This window comes from Neovison vison, chromosome 8 (assembly GCF_020171115.1).
Source record: "Neovison vison isolate M4711 chromosome 8, ASM_NN_V1, whole genome shotgun sequence".
NCBI classification, from domain to species: Eukaryota; Metazoa; Chordata; class Mammalia; order Carnivora; family Mustelidae; genus Neogale; species Neogale vison.
In genome coordinates, this window is record NC_058098.1 from 118,536,586 (window position 1) to 118,563,452 (window position 26,867).

General features: G+C 40.9%; 1 protein-coding gene across 7 annotated transcripts in view; it reads right to left on the bottom strand.

Annotated features, from left to right (window-relative positions):
• The window catches only part of BIRC6 (baculoviral IAP repeat containing 6), a 233,083-nt gene extending 207,217 nt beyond the window's left edge, over positions 1-25,866 (bottom strand). For 4 of the 7 annotated variants that reach the window (XR_006386023.1, XM_044261802.1, XM_044261801.1 and 1 more), the window contains exon 1: positions 25,542-25,866. Coding sequence is in view for 6 of the 7 variants with exons in the window: in XM_044261802.1 (XP_044117737.1) it covers positions 25,542-25,866 (325 nt within the window). In the remaining variant the exon portion in view is untranslated. The remainder of the gene's footprint in view (positions 1-25,541) is intronic. The other 3 variants (XM_044261806.1, XM_044261804.1, XM_044261803.1) reach the window with 1 other exon arrangement.
• Between the last annotated feature and the right edge of the window lie 1,001 nt (positions 25,867-26,867).

Below are 26,867 nucleotides of genomic sequence, written 5' to 3' on the forward strand. Positions count from 1 at the left end.
GGAAAACGTCACAAAACAGGTTAAAATTCACAGCCAGACACAGCCAGTAAGTTTCTGAAAACTAACAAAAATCTTGAAAGCAAACAGACAAAAAGGACACATTACTTACATAGAAGTAATAATACAATAAAACATTTCTCATTAAAAACCATAGGGCTCATTAGGAAGTAGACCATTTTTTTAAGTACTAGAGAACAAGAAATTTGCTGACAAAAATGTCCATCAAAAATGAAGGTGAGGGGCACCTGGGTTGCTTAGTGGGTTAAAGCCTCTGACTTTGGCTCAGGTCATGATCCCAGGGTCCTGGGATCAAGCCCCACATAGGGCTCTCTGCTTGACAGAAAGCCTGTTTCCTCATCTCTCTCTGCCTGCCTCTCTGCCTACTTGTGATCTCTGTCTGTCAAATAAATAAATAAAATCTTTAAAAAAAAAAAAAAAAGAAATGAAGGGGAAATACATTCTTGGATGAAGGAATACTAGAAAGAAATTTTACCAGAAAAGCTACTCAAAAAGAACTGCAAAAGAAGTTCATCAAATATAAGAAAAATCATTTCAGAAAACTTAAGAGTATGAGAAATAAGGGAAGACCAACAGATAAAGTTAATATAACCAATGATTCTTAGCCTCAGTTCTTTTAAAATATATTTGACAACTGAAAGCAAAACTTATTACATTGTCTGAGAAGGTTTCTAATGTATGTAGATGTAATATACAAGTAAACTAACTTTTAAAATAGGGGAGAGCACAATATAGTAAAAAGGTTCCTACATTCCATTTAAAGTGGTAAATTACTGATTCTAAATACACTGTGAAAAGCATATATATTGCAGTCCCTCAAGTAACTACAGAAAACATATATACATAATTACAGTAAAAAAATAAAAAATTAAAATAATTAAAAATATCAAATAATGAGGGACACCTTGGGGGGGGTCAGTCAGGGGAGGACATGACTCTTTATCAAAGGCTTGTGAGTTCAAGCCCATGCACCTTGGGAAGACTCTATTTTTAAAAAGAGAAAAAAAAAATCAGGGGCACCTGGGTGGCTCATTCAAGCATCTGCCTTCAGCTCAGGTCATGATCCCAGGGTCCTGGGATCAAGTCCCTCATCAGGCTCCCTGCTCAGTGAAGAGCCTGCTTCTCCCTTTCCCTTTGCTTCTCCCCCTGCTTGTGCTCTCTCTCTCTGTCAAATAAATAAATAAAATCTTAAAAAAAAAAAAATCAAATAACCAAAAAAAAAAAAGAGAGAGAGAGAGAGAGAAGAAATAAAGGAAAAGAGAGGAAGTAATTAATAAAATAGAATATTTAATTTAAAATATCAATTACATTAAATATAAACAGCCTATACATATATATTAAAATACCAATTGTCACAATGAATTGAAAAACACATATACAATCCAATTCTATGATACCTGTAAGAAACTTTTACCTTTCTGAGAGAATAAAGGTAAGGAGCACCTGGCTGGCTCACTTGGTAGTGTCACGCTTGATCTTGGGATTTTAAGTTCAAGCACCACCTCGGGTGCAGAGATTACTTAAAAATACAAAAAACAGGGGCGCCTGGGTGGCTCAGTGGGTTAAGCCTCTGCCTTCGGCTCAGGTCATGGTCTCAGGGTTCTGGGATCGAGCCCTACATCGGGCTCTCTGCTAAGCAGGGAGCCTGCTTCCCTTCCTCTCTCTCTGCCTACTTCTCTGCCTACTTGTGATCTCTGTCAAATAAATAAATAAAATCTTTAAAAAAAAAAAAAACACACACACACAAAACACAGGGTACCTGGTGGCTCAGCGACCAACTTTTGATTTCAGCTGGGGTCATGATCTCAGGGTCGTGAGTTCAAGCCACACACACACAGAGAAATCAGAGGCCCAGTTAGTTCAGCATCTGATTCTTGGTTTCCACTCAGGTCATATCTCACGGTGGTGGGATTGAACCCCATGAAGGGCTTCCCACTCAGTGTGGAGTCCGCTTCAGATTCTCCCTTCCTCTCCCTCTGCGTCTCCCCCAGCTCTTACCCCACAGGCACATGAGCTCTCTAAAATAAATAAATAAAATCTTTTAAAAATAAAAATAGGGGCATCTGGGTAGCTCAGTCAGTGTCTACTGCCAGCTCAGGTCATGGTTCCAGGGTCCTGGGATTGAGTCCCGCACTGGGCCTGCTGCTCAGCAGGAAGCCTGCTTCTCCCTTTCCCACTCCTCCTGCTTGTGTTTCCTCTCTGGCTGTCTCTCTCTCTTCTCTGTCAAATAAATAAATAATTTTTTAAAAAGATTATTAAAAATTAAAATAAAAATTTAAAATAAAAATAAATGAAAGTATAAAAATGAAAGGATGAAAAAAAAGATATTTCTCAGGTAAACATTAATTAAAGAAAAACTAAAGTAGCTATATTTATATTAGACAAAGATCAGAGCAAAGAAAATAACCAGAGATAAATGAGGTCATTACATGATAAAAGGACCAATTCACAAAGAAGAAAAAGCAATCCTAAATACATATAAAATATACACCTAACAGAACTTCAAAACACACACAGGTGGGAACCTAGATGACTCAGTTGGGTAAGCCCTCTGATTTCGGCTCAGGTCATGATCTTAGGATCCAGGAGATCAACCCCACATGGTGAAGCCTACTTAAGACTCTGTTTCTTGGGGCGCCTGGGTGGCTCAGTGGGTTAAGCCGCTGCCTTCGGCTCTGGTCATGATCTCAGGATCCTGGGATCGAGTCCCGCATCGGGCCCTCTGCTCAGCGGGGAGCCTGCTTCCTCCTCTCTCTCTCTCTCTCTGCCTACTTGTGATCTCTGTCAAATAGATAAATAAAATCTTTAAAAAAAAAAAAAGACTCTGTTTCTTCCTCTCCCTTTGCCCATCCCCACTCTTAAAATAAAAAAACTAAAAATTTAAAAAAATCACATACAGCAAAAATTAATGGAACTGAGAAGAAATAGGCATCCAAATTACAGCTGAAGACTTCAACACTCCTCTCTAATAGAACAGTAGATTAAAAAAACCACCAGCAATATAGAGAAACTGAACACCACCATCAGTGAATAAGATTTTTAGAATACTCCACCTATCAGAAGTAGAATACACATTCTTTTCAAGTATACATAGAATATTCACCAAGATTAAAAAAAAAAAAAGAATATTCACCAAGATAGACCTTATCCTGGGTCATAAAACAGACCTTAACAAATATATAAGAAGTGAAATTAGGAGTATGTTCTCTGACCATAATGTATTTAAGTAGAAATCAATAACAGAAATATAAGAGGAAATACCTGGAAAATAAACAACATACTCTAAATAATCCACATGTCAATAAACAAGTTTCAGATAATTCAGAAAATATTTTTAATTGGGATGAAAATGAAAATATATCAATGTGTCAAATGCAAATAAAGCACTACTTAGAATGAAATATGTAGAAACTAAATTCTTATACTGGGGTGGGGAAGAAGGTCTCAAATCAATAATCTAAGTGTTCTATTAAAAAAGAAAAAAAAAAAAAAAAAAAACTAGGAAAAAGGGTGCCTGTGTGGCTCAGTTGGTTAAAGCCACTAACTGCCTGCCTTCAGCTCAGGTCATGATCCTGGAGTCCCGGGACTGAGTCCCGCACTGGGCTCCCTTCTTCTCATGCTCTCTATCTCAAATAAGTAAATAAAATCTTAAGAAAAAATAAAAATAAAAAACTAGAAGAAGAAAAGCAAAGTAAATAAATAAAAAGCAAAATAAAAATAATGATAGGAAAAAAAATAATAATGATAGGAGCAGGGATTAATGAAAACGAAAATAAAAATAGAGAAAATCAACACAAGCAAAAAAGGGATCTTTGAAAAGATTTGTAAAACTAGTAAATCTCTAGCCGAAGCTAGCAAAGAAAAAAGACACAAATTACCAATAACATCAAGAAAGAAAAAATACATTATAGATCCCGCAGAGATTAAAAAGTAATAAATAAGAAAACACTATGAACAACACTATGCACATGACATGACAGCTTGGGTGGCCAACATAAATAAATCTGAAAACTCAGACTGTCAAAACAAACAAACATGATACAAACTTAAAAAGATAACAGGGGAATAATAAGTACAAGTCTACACATATAAATTTGAAGGTAGAGGTGAAATGTACCAATTGCTTGAAACCACAAAGTACCAAAACTTCCTGTGTATGAAACAGATAATCTGAATTGAGGAAACTGAATTAATAGTTCGAAATATTCCAAAGAAACCTCTAGGCCTATCTGACTTTATTGCAGAATTTTATCATACATTTAAGTAACAAGTAACGCCAATTCTACACAATTCTTCTCCAATAAAGATAAGTGGGAATACTTTCAAACTCATTTTATGAAACCAGCATTAAACCTGAAGCCAAGTCTAGAAAAAGATAGCACCAAAAAAAAAATCTATATATCATTATCCCTCATGCATATCGATGCAAACACCCTCCACAAAATAAAAGCAAATGGAATTTAGCAAATATAAAAAGAATAACATGCCAGGACCAAGTACAGTTATAGCAGGAATAATGAACTGGTGCAATATTCAAGAATCAATCAATATAAGCTACCACACATTACAGCTTAAAGAAGAAAACCTACATGAACAGATGCATTTGGCAAAATATAATATCCTTTCAGGATAAAAAAAAAAAAAACTCAGCAAATTAGAAATGAAAGGGAATTTGCTCAACCTGATTAAGGACAGCTACAAAGATCCTAACACTATCAACATAATTAATAGTAAAACACTGAATACTTTCCCCCTAAAATCAGGAACAATCCAAGGACACACTCTCAACATTCCTATTCAGTATCGTACTGGAAAATCTAGCCACTGCAATAAAAAATGAGAAGAATTTAAATGCCATGAAGATTAGAAAGGAACAAATTAAACTGTCCCTGTTCACAGACAACATGCTTAACCTACATAGAAAATCTAAAAATAAAAACAAAACTCCGGGGCGCCTGGGTGGCTCAGTGGGTTAAGCCGCTGCCTTCGGCTCAGGTCATGATCTCAGGGTCCTGGGATCGAGTCCCACATCGGGCTCTCTGCTCAGGAGGGAGCCTGCTTCCTCCTCTCTCTCTGCCTGCCTCTCTGCCTACTTGTGATCTCTCTCTGTCAAATAAATAAATAAAATCTTAAAAAAAAAAAAAAAAACTCCTAGAGCTAACAAATGAGTTTAGCAAGGTTATCGTAAACAAAATCAATACATAAAAAAATCAGTCAACTGTACTTCAATATACTAGAAATCTGAAGCTGAAATCTACAAAAACCAGTTTATGATAGACTTAAAAATATAAAAATAAGGGCGCCTGGGTGGCTCCATTGGTGAAGAATCTGCCTTTGGCTAAGGTCATGATTCCAGAGTCCTGGGACTGAACATTGGGCTCCTTGCTCAGCAGGGAGCCTACTTCTCCTGCCTGCCATTCCCCCTGCTTGTGCTCTCTCTTTGTGTCAAGTAAATAAAATATTTTTAAAAAATGTTAATAAAATACTTAGATATATACCAAAAGTATGCAGAATATGCATGCTTAAAAGTATGAAAGAAGTGTTAAGGAAATCAAAGACTTAAATGAAACCACGGTTAGGGACTGGAAGAGTCAATACAGTAAAGATGTCAATATCCCCAAATTACTCTAGAGATTTGATGCAATTTCAATCAAAATCCCAGCAGGAGAGGCACCAGGGTGGCTCAATCAGTGAAGCCCTCACTCTTGATCTCTGCTGAGGTCCTGATCTCAGAGCCTGAGTTCAGGCTCCACCCTGGACTCCACAATGAGTGGCTCAGTCAGTTAAGCGTCTACCTTTGGCTCAGGTCATGATTGTGGAGTTGTGGGATGGAGCACCATGTTGAGCTCCCTGCTCAGTGGGGAGTCTGCTTCTCCTTCTCCCTATGCCCTTCCCCCTACTCGTGCTCCCTCTCCCTCCTCTTGCTCCCTTTCTGTCTTAAATAAAATCTTCTTTAAAAAATAAAATTTATTTGAAAATAACAGAACTTATTTTAAGTGCACAGTTGAGTGGCATTAAGTACATTCACACTGTTCTGCGACCATCACCACCATCCATCCACAGAATGGATGGTGCAAAACTTGCAAAACTTGAGCTTTATAACCATCAGGCACTAAGTCCTTCTTCCCATCTTCATACCCCTAGTGCCCAGCAATCACTATTCTTTCTATGTCTAGAAATTGACTGCTTCTAAGTACCACATATAAGTGGAGTCATACAGTATTTGTCCTTTTGTGATAGGCCTATTTCAATAAGCATTATGTCTTCAGTTCATCCATGTTGCAGTGTCAAAATGTCCTTCCTTTTTACCATATTTTGTTTATCCATATATCCATCAATGGACACTTGGGTAGCTTCTACTTTTGACTACTGGGAATAATGCTGCTATGAACACAGTGTACAAATGTCTTTTCAAGGCCCTGCTTTCAATACTTTGGGGTATATACCAAGATGCGGAATTGTGATACCATAAAATAACAAAACTAATTTCAATTGTTTGAGGAAACACCATACCATTTTCCGTAACACCTGCACTATTTTACATCCACCAAGAGAATACAATACAAGGATTCCAATTCTCCACATCCGTGCCAACACTTACTATTATATTTAATGATAGTCACTCTAATGGGTGGGAAGTGGTATCACACTAGGTTTTAATTTATATTTCCCAAAATATTAGTGATGTTGACCACCTTTTCATGTGCTTTTTGGCCATTTGTATTTCTTCTCTGAAGAAAGATCTATTCAGGTATTTTGCTCATTCTTTAATTGGGTTGTTTGTTTTTGTTGTTGAGATGTTAAAGTTCTCTATACAGTCTAGATATTAATTTTTTATATATACCTAGATATGTGACTTTCTCATATTCTGTGGTTTGCTGTTTTAACCTATTGATAGTGTCTTTCAATGCACAACAAGTTTTCATTTTGATTAAGTCCAACTTGTCTATTTTTTCTTTGGCTGACTGTGCTTTTGATGTCATATCCAAAAAAGTCACTGACAAATCCAACGTCATGAAGCTTCCCCCTTTGCTTTCCTCTAAGAGCTTTCTAGTTGTAGCTCTTCCATTTAAGGGTTCAACTTCATTCTTTTGCAAAGTGGATATCCAAGTTTTCTCAGCACAATTTCTTGAAAAGATTGTCCTTTCCCCCACTGAATGGTGTTGGCCTACTTACAAAAATCATTCACCACGTATGTGAGGGCTTATTTCTGTGCTCTCTATTACATTAGTCTACACCAGTATCACACTGTTTTGGTTACTGTAAAACTGTATTAAGCTTTGAAATGTGAGTCCTCCAACACTGTTCTTCTTCTTCAAAGAATGCTTTGTAGAATCCCTTGAGATTCTACATTAATTTTAGGTGGGTTTTTCTATTTCTGCAAAAAACATCACTGGAATTGTGACACTGATTGCACTGAATCTAAAAACACTTTGGGTACTATTGACTTTTTAACAATATACAAGTAAGAAATGCTTGTAAGGATGCAGAATTAAGTGGAACTCGTCTATTTTTAATGAAAATACATAATGGCACAGCCATGCTAGGTTGGACAGTTTCTTGTTTAAGATTTTTTTTTTTAATTAACTTATTTGAGAGAGAGAAAAGACATGAGCAGGGGGGAGGAACAGAAGGAAGGGGAAAAGCAGACTCCCCACTGAGCAGGAAGCTTTAGGAGGGGCTTGATCCCAAGACCCCAGAATTATGACCTGAGCTGAAGGCAAACACTTAACAGACTAAGCCACAGGCACCCTGGTTTGACAGTTTCTTGTAAGATTAAATATACACTTACAAAATGGTCCTGTAATCCCACTTCTACGTATTTACCCTAGAGACATAAAATCTTACATTCACACAAAAAACTTTACTCAAATGTTTATAGTAGCTTTATCCATAATCACCAAGCTGAAAACATACAAGTGTCCTTCAGTGAGTGACTAACTAAACAAATGATGACACATCCATACAATGAAATACTGTTTTGGTATTTAAAAAAAAAAAAAAAAAAATGAGGCACCTGGGTGGCTCAGTGGGTTAAAGCCTCTGCCTTCAGCTCAGGTCATCATCTCAGGGTCCTGGGATGGAACCCAGCTCTCTTTCTCTCTCAAATAAATAAACTCTTTTTTTTTTTTTTTTTAGATTTTTTTATTAATTTATTTGACAGAGAGAGATCACAAGTAGGCAGAGAGGCAGGCAGAGAGAGAGAGGAGGAAGCAGGCTCCCTGCTGAGCAGAGAGCCCGATGTGGGACTCGATCCCAGGACCCTGAGATCATGACCCGAGCCGAAGGCAGCGGCTCAACCCACTGAGCCACCCAGGCGCCCTCAAATAAATAAACTCTTAAAAAAGTTTTAAAAAATACATATATATATGTATGTATATATATACACATGTATTTATTTTTATTTTATTTATTTACTTGACACAGTGAGAGAGGAAACACAAGCAGGGGTAGTGGGAGGAGAAGCAGGCTTCCTGCTGAGCAGGGAGCCTGATGTGGGGGTCGATCCCAGGACTCTGGGATCATGAGCTAAGCTGAAGGCAGATGTTTAACAACTGAGCCACCCAGGTGCCCCTAAAGAACTTTCTTTAAAAATATATTCAACAAGAGAAAAAAGCACAAAGACATTGTTGCCCCAGGTAACAAAATCGTAGGTAACTACTCTATTCCTTAGTCTATTTGATATGTCCCATAAGGTAAATCACTTTTTAAACGGAAATTTACAAAGGTAGGAAACTTTTTAAAAATTATTTAATCCTAATACCCACTTCAAGAAATAGTCAATTCTTGATCAAGGCATTATCTATGGGCATCCCTACAAAACTTGTAAAAATATTATCTGAATTACATCATCTTTGCAAACTGATAGGACATACTGTAAAATTCTATTTCCACAGAGATAACATCAGAGTTCAATGCTTAAAATACTCTACTAATTAAACACAGTATATAAAAACATCATTCAAAGTCAATAAAGAGGGTACAAAATTAGTGTTCTTACAATGCTTTTAAAATATAATTTAAGTAACCAAAGACAAAATCACTTAACAAAAGTTGTTAGTACGTATTATTATTCAAAGCCAAAGTGAGTATTCCTATAAAACTAAACTCGGTGCAAAGCAAAGAAGTTTGGGAAAGTTCAAGTGCTATGCCATGAAAAAAGGGTAACAAATGGATGAAATGCAATGCAGTGAGAGTATTATTCCAGGTAAGAGAACCCAACAACTACCTAGGCATGACAGTGGGTCTCCAGAAGACACACTTACTGGAATTAAGAATTCCAAGTTCAAGGGTGGCTGGCTGACTCAGTCAGTGGAGCATGTGGCTCTTGATCTCACAGTTGTGAGTTCAAGCCCCACATCAGATGTAAAGATCACTTAAAAAATAAAATCGTTAAAAAGACAGAGAGAAAGAGTTCCAAGTTCCAAACCTCCTATTTAACTATAATCTTAAGTATATGACATCAATGGAGAAAGTTTTAAGAACATAATCCTCTCTGAAGTTTCCACAGATGAGAATCAATCTTTAAGGACCCATTCCCCCCCCCCAAAAAAAAAAAAAAAAAAAAAAGGACCTATTCCCCCGCAAGAAATTTTGGGGACTATTTCAACATATATTACTCAATTTGTCACAGTCACATCTCCCAATCACCTTGGGATGCAATAGTTACATTTTCCTTCAGGATTTTAAACTGGAGATAATTAAGTAAAATTTGGGAGCGGGGGCGCCTGGGTGGCTCAGTGGGTTAAGCCGCTGCCTTCGGCTCAGGTCATGATCGCAGGGTCCTGGGATCGAGCCCCGCATCGGGCTCTCTGCTCAGCCGGGAGCCTGCTTCCTTCTCTCTCTCTCTGCCTGCCTCTCTGCCTGCTTGTGATCTCTCTCTGTCAAATAAATAAATAAAATCTTAAAAAAAAAAAAATTGGGAGCGACTTTTGCTATCTGATATTGCTCAAGATATCCCTAAACATCTACACACAAATTCCTATTGCTACATGAAGTTGTCCATATGAGAAGGAACTCAGCTATAATCTATACAGTCCTGTAATATGCAGCATATACCTTATGAATTTCTATTTGGAGCTCATACTTGATACTGTTCTCTGTTGAATATAGAAGGCATATATATCCAGACTAGCAGTCACAAAGACCTTTCATCATTCCTCACATAGCCTAAATTTTAAATCAGTCCAAGTCAAATTCCATCCAAATATGATGAAAATCTGTCTAGCTGTTTTTACATACTACAGTAACAGGCCAACAGAAACTTCCCTGGATACCTTCCCGCTGCCTCCTCACCTCACTGGGATCTTTGCTCAAGGGCCACATTGGAGAGACTCTCCCAGACCACATCACAGCACAAATTTGCCCATTTCCAACCTCATACCAGCTCTAATTTCTTACAGCATTTATCACCTCTTGGTACAGTGTGTGCGAATTACATCTCTTCCTACCAAATCATGAGTTCTTGCAAAGCCAGGACTTTGTTAACTAGTTTATCAACAGCGCCTGACACACAATAAATGTTTTTGAATAAATGAATCATTTTCTATGATTTTGAAGAACTTTTTAATATATTAAAACTAAACTATGTGGTAAAATACAACAGTCTCACAGTTTTGTTTGTTAACAAAAACAAAGTGTAAACAAAGACAGTTCGGGCATGAAACTAGTTGATCTGGTACAGATAACCCAGCCATCTCAACCCTTCATACCCCCATTTTCCCCTACCTTACTCCTGCCCTTGGTATGAGATCACTGTCCTTGGCTATAGTGGTATTTTGGTAAATAAGTATCACAGCACTTAGCTGGTTCAAAAATCAAACAAAACTGAATTACAGCAGAGAAGTACAAAATAGAAAGCAGGAGAAATTTGGTCCTTGATATATCCCTGCTGTTTACAAGAATATTTCATTATATGGTCATTTAATACAATTTAAAACACAATGAGGTAGATTTCAGTAGCAGACAAACTAACTTGGGAGGTTTCTCTTACCCTTAAAATTAGGCTAAATAGAATACTATTCAATTCAAATGAAACCTGCCTCTCGTGTAATCCCAGGCTTATCAAACAAACTTACTCATGAAGTTTGAACCTCTAAACCTAGAAGTATATAGTATCTCAAGATAACCTGGAATAACCTGGCATTCTGTTTAAAAAAAAAAAAAAAAAAAAAGTCTGCCTGGGCTCCACTCCAGACCACTTACGTCAGAATTCTGGGACCCAAGGGGTGCCTGGGTGGCTGTCAGTTAAGCATTTGACTCTTGATTTGGGTTCAGGTCATAACCCTGGGGTCGTGAGACAGAGCCCCATGCGGAGTACCTTGTTCTAAGCGCAGTCTGCTTCAGATTCTCTCTCCCTCTACCTCTGCTCTTCCTCCTTCCCTAAACATACGTGGATGGTCTCTTTCTCAAATAAATAAATAAATAAAATCTGGGGGGAAAAAATACTGGGACCCAAGCAGAATATTTTTTTGAAGTTCCCCTGATGATCCTAATGAGCAACCAAGGCTGAGGACACACTGCCCCATGCATCGTCCCAGTCTTGCTTCTCTCCCACTTCATAAATCAAAGTACAGAAACAAATCATGAACTTAAATCGTAACTTAAATTCTTGGCACCCACAATAAATCTCAAAGAAAACATTCCTATCTGCCCTGTTCTAATACTTCTATCATTTCCCCTAAAGAGTAGGCATTAATGGGGCGCTTGGGTGGCTCAGTTGTTAAGTATCTGCCTTCGGCTCAGATTATGATCCCAGGGTCCTGGGATCGAGCCCCACATCGGACCCCCTGCTCTGTGGGAAGCCTGCTTCTCCCTCTCCCACCCCTCTTGCGTGTGTTCCCTCTCACGCTGTGTCTCCCTCTGTCAAATAAATAAAATCTTAAAAAAAGAAAAAAAGAATAAGCCTTAATATCTCTCCTAAAATACATCCCTGATTTAAACACGCAAATGAGACCACAATTACTCCTTTTAGAAGCACTGCTCTTGTCACAAGCTATTTTATATAGCAATTACTTTATTCTGTAAAGTATATATACCTCTATTATCTCCTTTTTTATTCTATGAAGTATATATATCTCTATTATCTCCTTTTTTATTCTATGAAGTATATATACCTCTATTATCTCCGTTTTTATAACCAAGGAGTTCATCTTTCATTTATTTACCTTTTTTTACGATTTTATTTATTTACTTGACAGAGAGCAAGTGAGCACAAGCAGAGGGAAGGGACAGAGGGAAAAGGAGAAGCAGACTCCCCACTGAGCAGGCAGCCTGACTCGGGCCTTGATCCCAGGACCCAGGGATCCTGACCTGAGCAGAGGGCAGACACTTAACCAACTGAGTAACCCAGGAGGCCCAAACATTCATCTCTTGATCATCTCAGGGTTGTGAGTTCAAACCCTCTCTGGATATGGAGCCTACTTTACCAATAATAATAATAATAAATATATATATGAAATAAATAAGTAAATACAAATAAATAAATAAATAATAAAATAATTTTTTTTTTTAAAAAAAAGGAATTACCAGCCCATTTTAAAGATGGTAACTCTCAGAAGTTATCTTGTCAAAGGCATAAGGCCATGGACAGTATAATGCACATATCAGAAAGGTACCTCCTGGGGCACATGCATAGCTCAGAGGATTAAGGCCTCTGCCTTCGGATCAGGTCATGATCCCAGGGTCCTGGGATCGAGGCCCACATCGGGCTCTCTGCTCAGCAGGGAGCCTGCTTCCTCCTCTCCCTCTGCCTGCCTCTCTGCCTACTTGTGATCTCTGTCTGTCATATAAATAAATGAAATCTTTAAAAAAAGAAGGTACTTGGGGCGCCTGGGTGGCTCAGTGGGTTAAGCCGCTGCCTTCGGCTCAGGTCATGATCTCAGGTTCCTGGGATCGAGTCCCGCATCGGGCTCTCTGCTCAGCAGGAAGCCTGCTTCCTCCTCTCTCTCTGCCTGCCTCTCTGCCTACTTGTGATCTCTGTCTGTCAAATAAATAAATAAAATCTTTAAAAAAAAAAAAAAAAAAGAAGGTACTTCCTGCCTATTCCGCTGTTCTTACAAACTATATTACAGCAATCTATTGCTGTTTATAGTCTATCTAGTTGGCTGTAGTTACAGCCAACTGCTGCTAAAGACAAAAGTACCAAATTTTAACAACTTAAGTATGGTTACAAGTACAAATTGCCAGTTAAACAACAAGGTTATAATGGGTGCACATTTACTTCTGCTCCCACCCAAGTCTCACTAAAAAGATAATAAAGAGGGCATTAAACAAACCCACAGAGACAAAAAGAACAAGTTAGGAGAAAATAACAAAAAAATTTTTTGAAGTTAGAGGCCAGACAGAAGAGCCTTAACAGACTAATACGCCCTGGGAAAATCTCAAAGCTAAACCAGCAGGGAGGAAAGGCCAAAGTACCTATGCTGTAGTGGGTTTTTCAAAGATGTTATTTATTTATTTTAAAGAGAGAGTGAGAGATTGCATGTAGGCATTGGTGGGGGGGGGTAGCGGCAGAGGGAAAGAATTGTCAAGCACAAATCCCTGCTCAGCAGGGAGCCTGCCATGGGGCTCCACCTCCCAACCCATGAGATCATGACCTGAGCTGAAACCAAGAGTCAGACGCTCAACCAAATGAGCCACCCAGGCGCCTGGGCACCCCTGTGTTGCAGTATTTTTCAAATTACATAGTAATAAGTCTAAAATAAAAATTATTTCAAAGTAGTAGCCTTTTGTAGTATTTCTTTTTTTTTTTAAAGATTTTATTTTTTATTTGAGAGAGAGACAGAGAGAGCATGAGAGGGGAGAAGGTCAGAGGAAGAAGCAGACTCCCCATGGAGCAGGGAGCCTGATGCGGGACTCGATCCCAGGACTCCAGGATCATGCCCTGAGCTGAAGGCAGTCGCTTAACCAGCTGAGCCACCCAGGCGCCCTCGCAGTATTTTTTTCAACCAACACTAAAAACATAGCTCCTCTAAAAACAGACCACTAAATTTTTACCTTAAACTAGGAGTTCTCGCGCTGAAAATTATGGTAGCCACAGGTCAAAGGGACCAAATCCAAGATCCTCAGGCTATTTCATCACTCCCACCCTTGTGCTCTGCACCCTAATGCCAATGTGCTTGTAACAAACACCACCTGCTTCCCACCTCTCTTAGTTGTGCTGTTTCCTCTACTGGCTAACTCCTTTTCTTTCAAGAGCCGAGGTGTCACCTCCTATAGAAGCTTTTCAAATTGAGAGGCAGGGAGGATTTTAAATTCATCTTATTATCCCCATATGGCAGAAAAATACTTGTTGAATTAACTACATAATTAAAAACAATACAAAAGTAGCACTTACTAGCGTGCTTATGGTAGATTAAGCAGTATCTACATGTATCAGTTTATTTAATCTTTCCAATAACCCAATGAGTTAGGTGTACAGAGAGAGGTTAAGCATCTTGCCTAAGGGCACAGATAGTAAGTGCTGAATCATGGACTGAAATGCAGTCTGGCTCCAGAACCAACATCCTTAACCACTAGGCTCAGCTTTCTCTTTAATTGCCAATGTCTTCCCAATCTGTGTTCCCAAATCCTGAAGCTTCAACTCTGAATGCCCAAAACCTTCTGGACATCTCTAGTTGGATGACATTCAAGAACTACAAAAATTAACACAACCAATGTCACTATCTCCCTCTTGCTCCCAAAATCCTCCAAGAAAAACTACTTACCACATCTTCTTGTCTTACTTCAGTTAATAAATACCATTCATCCAGTTACCCAAAGTAGGAACCCACACATGAGTACTTTTCACCTATCCATCTCTCTCATCCCCACAATCACCAAAAATTATGGTTGCTACCTTTCAAACTAACTTACACAAAGCTCTCATCATGTCTCATACCTGGGCATTAGTTTCAAACCTCTCTAAAAACAAATTTGATTATGAAATAACCTACAATGGCTCCCTACCACTGACATCATGTCAAATTTCTTTTTTTTTCCTAAGAATTTATTTTATTTTTTGAGAGAGAGAGAGCGCAAGCACGTGCACAAGCAGAGGGGAGAGGCAGAGGGAGAGGGAGAAGCAGACCTCCCACTGAGCAAGGAGCCTGATGCAGGGCTTGATCCCAGGACCCTGTATTCATGACCTGAGGTGAAGACAGATGCTTAAAGCAACTGAGCCACCCAGGCACCCCTCAAGTCAAATTTCTTAACAAAACCTATTATGATCTTGTCTTTGCCCATCTCTCAGCTTCAATTCTAACCATACCCTCACACACCCTAAACTCCCAACTGGTTTCCTTCGAAAACTTCTCTCTGTTCCTTGAATTTGCCATGTTTTAAAAGACCACAATGTCAGGGCACCTGGGTGGCTCAGTGGGTTAAAGCTGCTGCCTTCGGCTCAGGTCATGATCTCAGGGTCCTGGGATCAAGCCCCACATCGGGCTCTCTGCTCAGTGGGGAGCCTGCTTGCCTTCCTCTCTCTCTGCCTGCCTCTCTGCCTACTTGTGATCTGTCAAATAAATAAATAAAATCTTAAAAAAAAAAAAAAAAACCAGGGGCGCCTGGGTGGCTCAGTGGGTTAAGCCGCTGCCTTCGGCTCGGGTCATGGTCTCAGGGTCCTGGGATCGAGTCCTGAGTCAGGCTCTCTGCTCAGCGGGGAGCCTGCTTCCCTCTCTCTCTCTCTGCCTGCCTCTCCAACTACTTGTGATTTCTCTCTGTCAAATAAATAAATAAATAAAATCTTTAAAAAAAAAAAAAAACACAATGTCTCCACACAAGCAAGTACCCTAACTTAAAATGATGATCCCTAAAACGTTCCCTCCCACCATCTCATCTTTCAAAATGAATCATAAAAGCAACCTCCTTTGAGAAGTCTTCTCTACTTTCCTCAGGTTGAAGAAACTACCTCCTGTGTACTCACACAGCACTCTGCATATCTATGTTATAGTACTTATAACATTACACTAAAATGATTTACCTAAGGGCAGCCATTAACCAGCTGCCTTTGGCTCAGGTCATGATCCCAGGGTTCTGGGATTGAGCCCTGCACTGCGCTCCCTGCTTGGTGGGAAGCCTGCTACTTACTCCCTCTCCCACAACCCCCTGCTTGTGCTCCCTCTCTCACTGTGCCTCTTTCTGTCAAATTAATAAATAAAATCTTAAAAAAAAAAAAAAAAGATTTACCTAAACACATCACCAAGCATGCATTCAAAGGCCAAAATGTTGCCTTGATTCTTTTGTGCCCCTGTGTCTAGCATATGTTCAATAAATGTATAAATAAATATAAATCAACTAGCTCGGGGCGCCTGGGTGGCTCAGTGGGTTAAGCCTCTGCCTTCAGCTCAGGTCATGATCTCAGGGTTCTGGGATCGAGTCCCCGCATCGGGCTCTCTGCTCGGCAGGAGCCTGCTTCCTCCTCCTCTCTCTCTCTCTCTCTCTCTCTCTCTCTGCCTACTTGTGATCTCTCTCTGTCAAATAAATAAAATCTTAAAAAAAAAAAAAAAAAACAACTAGTTCTTCACATTACCTTGCTCTTTTCACAATTTCAAGTCCAAAATCAATTAACTTACATAGTGTATTTCTCCTGGAATACAAAAGTTATTATAATTATGTCCATTATATTTCAATCACATTTCCATATACACGGAAAACTGTAAGAATACTGCCACTTCAACCACATATCTGCAGCAAAAATGTCTGCAGTATTTAAATAGCCACTGCTACCAAAAGAATGAAAACACAATAAAAAATACTTTGAGCGTGTGTGTATATATATATATATGTATACAACCACTTTCTGGGGTAGACACTATTACTACTCTCATTTTATGGGATGAACTTCAAGATCAAACAGAACCAAGGTTTAATCCCAAACTGTTTGGATCCAGAAGCTGATATCTTATAGAGATCCTCAGCAAATCTATAGCTACTAAAAGACTTAGACAAATTATTGTTAGAGAAAAATCATCCTTGAACAGATAATAGTTAGGAAAAGATTGGAAATAAACATAAAAAAATTTGGATCAATTTTTCTTGCTCTAAAAACAGAGAAAAATATTTTTTTAATTTTAATATAAATTCACTCTAATTAACTGTGGGAAAATGTTTTGTTAATAAAACAGCAAACTGGGGCACCTGGCTGCATCAGTTGGTAGAGAATGCAACTCCTGGTCTCAGGTTTGTGAGTTCAAGCCTCACAGTGGAGATTACTTAAATATAAAATCTTAAGGGGCGCCTGGGTTAAGAGTTCGACTCTTGGTTTCAGCTCGGGTCATGATCTCAGGGTCATGAGACGGAGCCAGGCTCCATGCTCCCCATACAGTCTGTTTAAGACTCTCTCCCCAGGGGCACCTGGGTGATCAGTCATTAGGCATCTGCCTTCAGCTCAGGTCATGATCCCCAGGTCCTAGGATCGAGCCCCACATCGGGCTCCCTGCTTGGTGGGGAGCTAGGCTTCCCCTGCTCTCACGGTCTATCTCTCTCAGTCAAATAAATAAATAAAATCTTTAAAAAAAAAAAAAAAAAACCTCTCTCTCCCTTTCTTTTTGCCCCCCCCTTCAAATAAATAAAAATCTTTTAAAAAATAAAATCTTAAAAAAATAAATAAAATAAAACAGCAAATCATTGACATAAGGCAGGTCATCACGTAGCATTACTTTAAAGTCAGTCAACTGTAACATAAAGTTTGTACTGAGCCCACAAAGAGATTTGCCCAATTAAGTTTTTATAAAAAACTCAGATGCAGACACGCATGGGTGGCTCAGTCCATTAAGCATCTGCCTTTAGCTCAGGTCATGATCCCAGGGTCCTGGGATAGAGCCCCGCATCAGGCTGCCTGGAGCCTGCTTCTTCCTCACCCTCCGCTGGGCCACTCCCCTGCTTGTGGGTGTAGGCGCGCGCTCGCTTGCTCTGTCAAATAAATAAGTAAAATCTTTCAAAATAAAAGGGAGGGGTGGCGCCTGGGTGACTCAGTGGGTTAAAGCCTTTGCCTTCGGCTTGAGTCATGATCCCAGGGTCCTGGCGCTCTGCTCAGCGGGGAGCCTGCTTCCCCGTCTCTCTCTGCCTGCTTCTCTGCCTACTTGTGATCTCTGTCAAATAAATAAAACAAAATCTTAAAAAAAGAACTTGGATGCATTCAGGAGACAACTATCTTCTAGGGCTACTGAAATCCCAACTCTATATTGTGTTCATTATCTTTCATAAAATAACTAGAAAGAGACTAGAAAGGTTTACCTTCCCAAAGTAAGTCAGGAAACAGGAAGTTGTATGAATCATTTACAATTTCCAAAACAGACCTACAGAAAGATTTTACATTTTATCCAAATTAGTGCAAACTTAATTTAGGAAATAGTAAAAAAATATTTTCTACCTCTAACAAAGTGATAATAAGTATGGATTTGATCCCAAAAAATATTTGAGAAATACACAGGGTAACCTAACTAGTCTTCTATGCTCCAAGACTTCTTAGAGCAGGCAGCTCTGGGCTTTAAGTCTGAACAAGAAGCTCAAAACAAACAAAAAATAAATATGTAAAAATTCTCCCAATCTGAACTCCACCACAACTGGAGTCGAGTACAGCGATCTTTTTTCTCACTTATGACCATCGTGCAAATTTCTCATATTTAATCAAAGTCAATGTCAAAGGGAAATACTCACAAAGAAATCTGAAACTAGATTATTTGTCTAAAAACACTAAGCAGGGGCACCTGGGTGGCTCAGTGGGTTAAAGCCTCTGCCTTCGGCTCAGGTCATGATCCCAGGGCTCTGGGATAGAGCCCCCGCATCAGGCTCTCTGCTCGGCAGGGAGCCTGCTTCCCGCCCCCCCCCCACCGTCTCTGCCTGCCTCTCTGCCTACTTGTAATCTCTGTCTCTCAAATAAATAAATAAAATCTTTAAAAAATAAAAAAAATAAAAACACTGAGCAGTTTTGGAGTTTCCTCCAGGTGACAGAAATCTGGAGCCCACTTCAGAAACTGTAGACACGATGTACACATATGCTACAACATCTACCGATTACTACCCACACACATTCATCTTCAGTTACTTATTTACAGACAGTGTATGAACAATCCGTGTGCACACAGAACTAGTAATACAACAGTCTTAACTTCATTCTGACATTAGCCACACCAATACACTGAAAGACATTCTTCCAAATAGAGATAGTATTCATCACCAGCATTTAAATTTCCATGTGCACTTCAATGATATCTATCTGTCCTCTGTATATAAACACTAAGTCAGTGACCATTTTTTTAAAGTAATAGTGAGAAGCATGGCAATAGCAAGTACCCATGAGCCTTAGGAGAATTAACATTCACTGTGTACATATGCCAAGCAGCATTAGGCACTTTAACCATATTTACCACTTAATCTATACAACCATTCTATTAAATGTTCATCTTAATTTACAAAAGAAAAAGCTGAAGTTCAGGAAGTTCAGAGACTGAGTTAGTAAGTGAGCTAAAATTCAAAATTCAGGAATACCTAAAATATAAACACCCATTCTCTTTCTATGTGCCCTCAAAAAAGTTTATTAAAAAAGCAAACAATACAAAATGTACTATTAGGGGAGGAAGGCACTATTTTAAAAATCAAGAGAAAAACACCACCCGTAATTAAATAAGAAAATACTGAGTAGGTACGCCTGGCTGGCTCAGTCAATAAAGCATCTGACTCTTGATCTCAAAGCCATAAGTTCAAGCCCCATGTTGGGTATAGAGATTGCTCAAATTAAAAAGAAGGGAGGGAGGGGAAGGGAAAGGAAATAAGGGAGGGAGGGTGGAGGGAAAGAAAAACTGAAGAAATTAGCAATACCTTACTCTTACATCAAAGCAAAAACTAGATGGATTTTGCTGGATGGTAAAAGGTGGTAAATAGGAAAAATTCCTAAGTTCAAATTTAGAGTGAAGTTCAAAAGATTTAACACAGAATATCAAAAAGGTTTAAATAAAAAAGAAAAAAGAGTATTTACAAAGATTTACAAGTAAATAGAAGAAATATTTTTGAACAGTAAACACACGTTCTGTTCAAAGAACTTTCCGTGTACTAACACTCCTAATAATTAGGACAATTATATCCCCCTTTTGCAAATGGGGAAACTGGAACAGAAATGTTAAGTAATTTAGTCAAGGTTACACAGTTAAATTGGGAGGTGAGGGAAAGCAGAAATTGGGATCTTAACCTAAGCCAACAGTCTCCACAACCAGGCTCCTTCCTTTACGCTAAATTGCAGGAACAAACTATAGCTAAATAAAAGAACAAGCCTAGTAATACAAACAACATGGTCAAGTGGTGTATGGAGAGCTATTTTGATTTTCAAAATCCCAAGTACACAAATTAGCCTGTGAAAAGATGTTCAGCATCCTATGTCATCAGGGAACTGCAAATTAAAACAATGAGATACCACTACACACCTATTATTAGAATGGCCACAATCCAGGGCGCCTGGATGGCTCAGTCGGTTAAGTGTCTGCCTTCAGCTCAGGTAGTGATCTCTGGGTCCTGGGACTAAGTTCATTGGGGAACCCATTTCTCTCTCTGCCCGCCCCCCCCATGCTTGGGCTCGCTTTCTCTCAAAAATAAATAAATAAAAACACTTTATAGAAGAAAAAGGAATGGTCACAATCCAAAATGGAAAAATAGCAAATGCTGAGAAGGATGTGGAGCCACAGGAACTCCCATTCGCTAGCACTGGGAAAACAAAACAGCACAGCAGCTTTGGAAACAGTTTGGCAGTTTCTTGCAAAACTAAACATAATCCTAACAATCTGATATTCATGCTCCTTGCTTACCCAAATGAACTAAAACCCCAAGTCCACAAAAAACCCTGCACACAAATACTTATAGCAACTTTATTCATAACTGCCGCAACCTGGAAACAACCAAGATGTCCTTCAGCAGGTGAATGGGTAAATGAATTGTGGTCCATCCAGACAATGGAATATCATCCAAAGCTAAAAAGCAAATGAGCTACCAAACCATGAAAAGACATGGAAGAACTTAAATGCATATTCTTAACTGAAAGAAGCCAAACTGAAAAGGCTACTGTATAACTCCAACCATGTAACATTCCAGAAAAGGCAGGACTAGACAGTGAAAAAATCAGGGAGTGGCAGGGGCAAGAGAGAGAGACAGGTGAATGGGCAGAACAGAGAGGCAGGGGCAAGAGAGAGAGACAGGTGAATGGGCAGAACAGAGAGGATTTTTATGAAAGTGAAACTATTCTTTTTTTTTTTTTTAAGATTTTATTTATTTATTTAACAGACAGAGATCACAAGTAGGCAGAGAGGTGGGGGCGGGGGTGTCCTGGAGGGAAGCAGGCTCCCTACTGAGCAGAAAGCCAGATGCAGGGCTCCATTCCAGGACCCTGCGATAATGACCTGAGCCTAAGGCAGAGGCTTAACCCACTGAGCCACCCAGGCACCCCTCAAAGTGAAAATATTCTGTATGATATATCCATTTTTCACAACCCACAGAATGTACACCAAAAGTGAACACTAATGTCAACTACAAACCTGGGTGATAATGATGTGTTAATGCAAGTTCACTGATTATAACAAACACACTGATAGTGAAGGGAGGTTGTGTGTACAGAGGGAACAGGAGGTATCTAGGAACTCTAGACATTCTGGTTAATTTTACCATGAACTGCTCTAAAAAATAAAATCTATTTAAGAAAAGAAAGGAGGGAAAAAGGTGTTTATTTAGCAGTTGGTATGTAAGGAAGCACCCATTTAACATACTCATTAGCCTCTATACACAACTGCAAAGTATTTTTTTTTCTTTTTTAAAGATTTTATTTATTCGACAGAGAGAAATCACAAGTAGGCAGAGAGGCAGGCAGAGAGAGAGAGAGGGGAGAAAGCAGGTTCCCCGCGGAGCAGAGAGCCCGACGCGGCGCTCGATCCCAGAACCCCGGGACCACGACCCGAGCCGAAGGCAGAGGCCCCAACCCACTGAGCCACCCAGGCACCCCAACTGCAAAATATTTATTAGTATTTTGCACTGGGCATCCTGAGGAGGGGATATAAACAAGAGGACAGGTTCCTTCCCACAAGGAGTTTTAAATATAGTTAAATGGACATCCTATGTTCACAAAAAGCTAAATGGAATTTAAATAGTCCAAGACAGAAAACATACCACAAACAGTAAGTTGCCAAATTACTAAAATAGACATTAAGAGGACAACATGTGCGAAGGGGTTCAGTGGATCGCTTCAGACAAATAAAATCAGGAAGTTAAGATTTGCTCTAGGACCTAAAAAATGGCTTAGATTTGCCTGGAGGGGACTGGTGCATTCCAAGAAAGAACAAAACTACCCAGTTAGGAAAGGAAATGAAATGAACCAGTTCACAAAACTAAATAGGGAGACAAGACTAGAGAGATTGGTAGAAGTCAAAGAATGCCAGGCCAAGGAATCAGCCTAGGAACGCTAAATTCCTAACTCTTAAATGCTAAAAAGGAGCAACTTGCCTAACCTATGTTATACCAATGGCTCTTTTTTTTTTTTTTTAAAGATTTTATTTATTTGTCAGAGAGAGAGAGGGAGAGAGAGCGAGCACAGGCAGACAGAATGGCAGGCAGAGGCAGAGGGAGGAGCAGGCTCCCTGCCAAGCAAGGAGCCCGATGTGGGACTCGATCCCAGGACGCTGGGATCATGACCCGAGCCGAAGGCAGCTGCCCAACCAACCGAGCCACCCAGGCGTCCCAATACCAATGGCTCTTAATCTAATGAAAGTGTATTTACAAACACTGTATATCAGAAACAGATATATGCTAGAAGACACAGTCAAAAATTCACCACCTCTGCTACCCAACTGAACACATATATACGTCCTGCTCCCATCCTTCAGTTTTCAATCTACTCTAGTAAGCTACCCATAATCCTACAATCTAACTCATTCAGAAGACACCTATCACCCAATAAAACTCCATCATTCTTTTTCCCCTCACACAAAGATGTCTTTCCCCTAGGGTAAAAAACAAAGTAGCTCCTTGCCCCTTAACTGGAAAGAGGGGTCATCTTAGGACCATGGTCACTACTGGCACCTTTTCCTCATTCTATTTATAGGACTGTCACCCTCTATTAATCATTAAAAGCAAACCTCCTAAATAAGCATGTAAAATACATACATATAACGGGCAAGACAAAAAAAAAAGCAGCATTCGCTCCCCAATCACCAAAATAGATGACATACATAAGACTCTATACAACCTCTGGTAATTATTATCAATAACTGCAATTCTCATAAATGAAAACATCTCAGATTTTGTCCACTGTTACTTTCAAAACCTTTTCTGTAATCCTTTTGTCTATCATAGACTCTTCCACATATTTCAAATCACATACTCAAACTTCAGTGTGTGGGCATCTGCGACTATATCCAATCCCACACTTTTCTAACTAACAAATTCCCCATCACATGCCAGCTAAGTTATCCCAAATCAATGATGTTCTATGCATGTACCTTTAATCTTGTGTTAAAATCCTCAAACCCTCCCCTTTAGGAATCTACCACTTAGAGTGACTATTTTCTCCCCTTTCATAACAGACACATTCATACATGCCCAATTTCCTCAACCATTTATTACAAACACTCACACACATTACTTTTCTCAAACATAGGCTCCAAGCATAAAAACTCCCATCAGACTCCTTTCTATCAAAAACATTGTAAACCTTCCATTAATATGGCTTTTTATAAAAAATTCAAATACATATATTATAACACCAATTGGTCGAAGTTTAAAATCATGAAAGACAGTATTAGATATTGTTTAAAGATACAAGCATATGCTAAAAAACATAAAAACGTATGAAAACAATAAAACCAAATTAAGGAGAATGCTCATGGGGGAAGGAGGATTGGAGGAATACAATCCAAGAGACAGAGAGGAGGCTCAACTTTCTAATGTTTTATTTCATTAACAGAATCAGGAATACATGGTTGTTCATCTTATTCTTTATACCTTTCTGTAGCTGAAATATTTTAAGTGAGTTTAAGAAGAAAGATATCTAATTACTAATTAGTATCTCCCACTCATACATAGAGACAGGTTGTTATGTCCAAAATGCAGTTACTACTCATAGTTACATCTGGGACACCCCTCCTGTCCTTTACCTTAAGCCAAGAAAAGAAAAATTACAAGGCTACAATCCAAAACTTTCCCTTAGACGTATCTTAGATATGGTCCAGGCTTATATTCTGTAGCTATATACAATCCATTTCTTTCACAACTCTCATACTGACAAAAGTTAAATCTCTTACTTTATTCTTCTATCCCTACACTACTATTAACTCTTACATGCCTTATTCCATAGCAAACCAGAACAATGAACTTATTTGTGTATGTTACGTGTATGTTAAAATTTGTGTCTGTTAAAACTTAAGTGAATTGTTTAGCCACATAACTAATTTACTCTGCTGAATGCAGGCATACACACCTCTGTGCACGAGTCTAAGTCACTCATATTCTAACTTTTCTATCTCAATTTGTAACCTCTAAATTAAACCATACATCATTCAACCGCAAATGAAATGTCATCTCACCAAACACAGTTTAGCCAGAGTTAATTCCAAAACACTCCACTCCAGTACACACAGCGTTCACCTAATGCATAAAGTCCTGTCCCTGGAACAACGTTTACTCCACCCAGAAGTGCTCTCCTCCACTGGCGAGACTCACACATACCTCCGAATCCTAACTTTCGGCCCGCTGTGGTAGAACAAGGAGGGCCTGAAGTTTCACCTCATCACGAACCCAAAGGAATCTATATTTCATACACCGCAGGCTCGGAGCTTCTCATCACTAGGGGGTAAAAGTTGGAAGCCCCGAGCTAAGGGACAAGGTCTAGTCTTCCATGGCGTCCGCCTGAGTCCTGAAGTCGTCGACGGTACAGTTCAGGCAGCGGGCCCGCCTACTTCCCTCCCCACCCCCACTCCAGGCGCACCCCACCCCCACCCCCGGCGCGAAGCCCGCTGTACATCCCTGCACCTGCGGATCGTACGAACAGCCGAGGATCCGCTTCTCTCCACCGGAGGGAAGGGCTTAGATGCCGGCTCCGACACTGGCCTCCGGCCACCAGGCTCTCACGTCGGGACCAACCGGGCCACCCGTTCGCTCTCTGATCTACCAGAAGGCAGCAGCGACACCTTCTCCAAAACCGACCCGGGGGCCTGCCCTTCTCAGGTGCCGGGCTCCGAGGCCTCCTCACCTCTCCCAGAGGACCAACCTACACCGGACACTCAAGGCCCGAAAGGCAACTCCCACCACTCCCCGACCCGCCAGTCTTTTCTTCCCAGCTGCAGCCGCTGAAAAAGCCAAGCCCCACGGTCCTCCTCCACCAGCTTCCGGGCCTCGGCTCACAGGCAGGCCTGAGCCCCCAGCCCTGCCCTCCGCCACCCCATTCCCGTCACGCCGCTTCCCCTCCACCGGAGGCCGAGCCCCGGGGCTGGGCGGCTTCCTTCCCCGGCATCCCGCGGGCTGCGCTCCTCCCGCGGCGGGCCCGGCCCCCACCCGGCGTGCCGCACACTCACCGCTGAGCGCTGAGGCCTGCAGGGTGGCCCCCGAGGTGCCGTCGATGACTTTGATGGTCCCGCGACTGGTGACGGCTAGGATGGCGTTGAGCGCCGGGTGGTAGGAGAGGCTGTGCAGCCCGTCGGCGTCGCAGCGCATGCAGCCGTCTCGCAGCACCAGCCACTCCGAGACCCCGGCCGCTCCCGCCCCCGCCGCCGAGGAGCAGCCCGGGCCCGAGGCCGCCGCAGCCGCAGCCGCCATCTTCCGGCCTGCGCTCAGCACAATCACACTGGGAAGCGGCTCAGTGACAGTCCCGGGAGGTGCAGCACAGCCGCCAGTCACCATCCGGGGCCAGGGGGCAAGCGGAGCGCGTTAGCCGGAAGTGAAGTCAGGCGCCGGCACGCACGCGGGACGTCGGCCGCGCGCCCGGAGGGGCCAAGCTCGGAGGGAGGTTGGCGGGGGAGGGGGAGAAGGAGCGAAAGAGGCGGGACCTGGGGAGGGGGCGGGTAGCGGGTGGCTGGAGCATGCGCGGGAGAGCTGGCGCGTGCCACGCGCCCCGGGTCCAGCCAGCTTCTCGTCCGCAATGTCCCAGTTTTTTGTGGGTTTTTTTTTTTTCCCCTGAGCCTGGGGAGTGGCCGCTGCCTGGGCCCCGCCCCACTCCCTGGCTCCTGGAGATGGGGGTTGGGCTCCATGTGTTTCCGCTAGGCGGGGATCCTGGGCAGTGGGACCGCGCCGAGGTCCTCCGCGGCTGTCCCCTCTGCGCCCGCACGCTTTCCTGTAGGAGCTGTGCGGCTGTTTGGTTGTGCGCGGGAGAAGACCCCAGAGTGCGGCCCTAGTCTACAAGTAAGCAGTCTGAAAAACCTCTGGTCTGGATTGGGAGAAACCAGACGACCTCAGTACCCTGTGCCTACTGCACGCCGCCATTCCCAGATATTTTTGTTGAACAGAAGTGCCAGATTGGAGGTGCTGGAAGTATGTTATTTAGCTTAATGTCTTCATCCACGTCACAAACAACTCAACTTCTGTGAATTGTTAATAGATGTGTGGGGGTGTTGTGGGGCCAGGAAGAACTGTAGTCAAGTAAATTTACTAATCATATGTTTAATCTTTTCACTTCAAAATAAGTATTACGGGTGCCTGGGTGACCCAGTCGAATGAGCGTCTGCATTTGGCTCAGGTCATGATCCTGGAGTCCTGGGATGGAGCCCCACATTGGGCTTCCTGCTCAGTTGGGCGATTCTCCCTCTCCCTCTGCCTGCCGCTCCCCTCATCCAGCTTGTGCTTTCTGTCAAATGAATAAATATTTTAAAAAATAAAAATAAAAAAATAAATATTATTAGATTCAC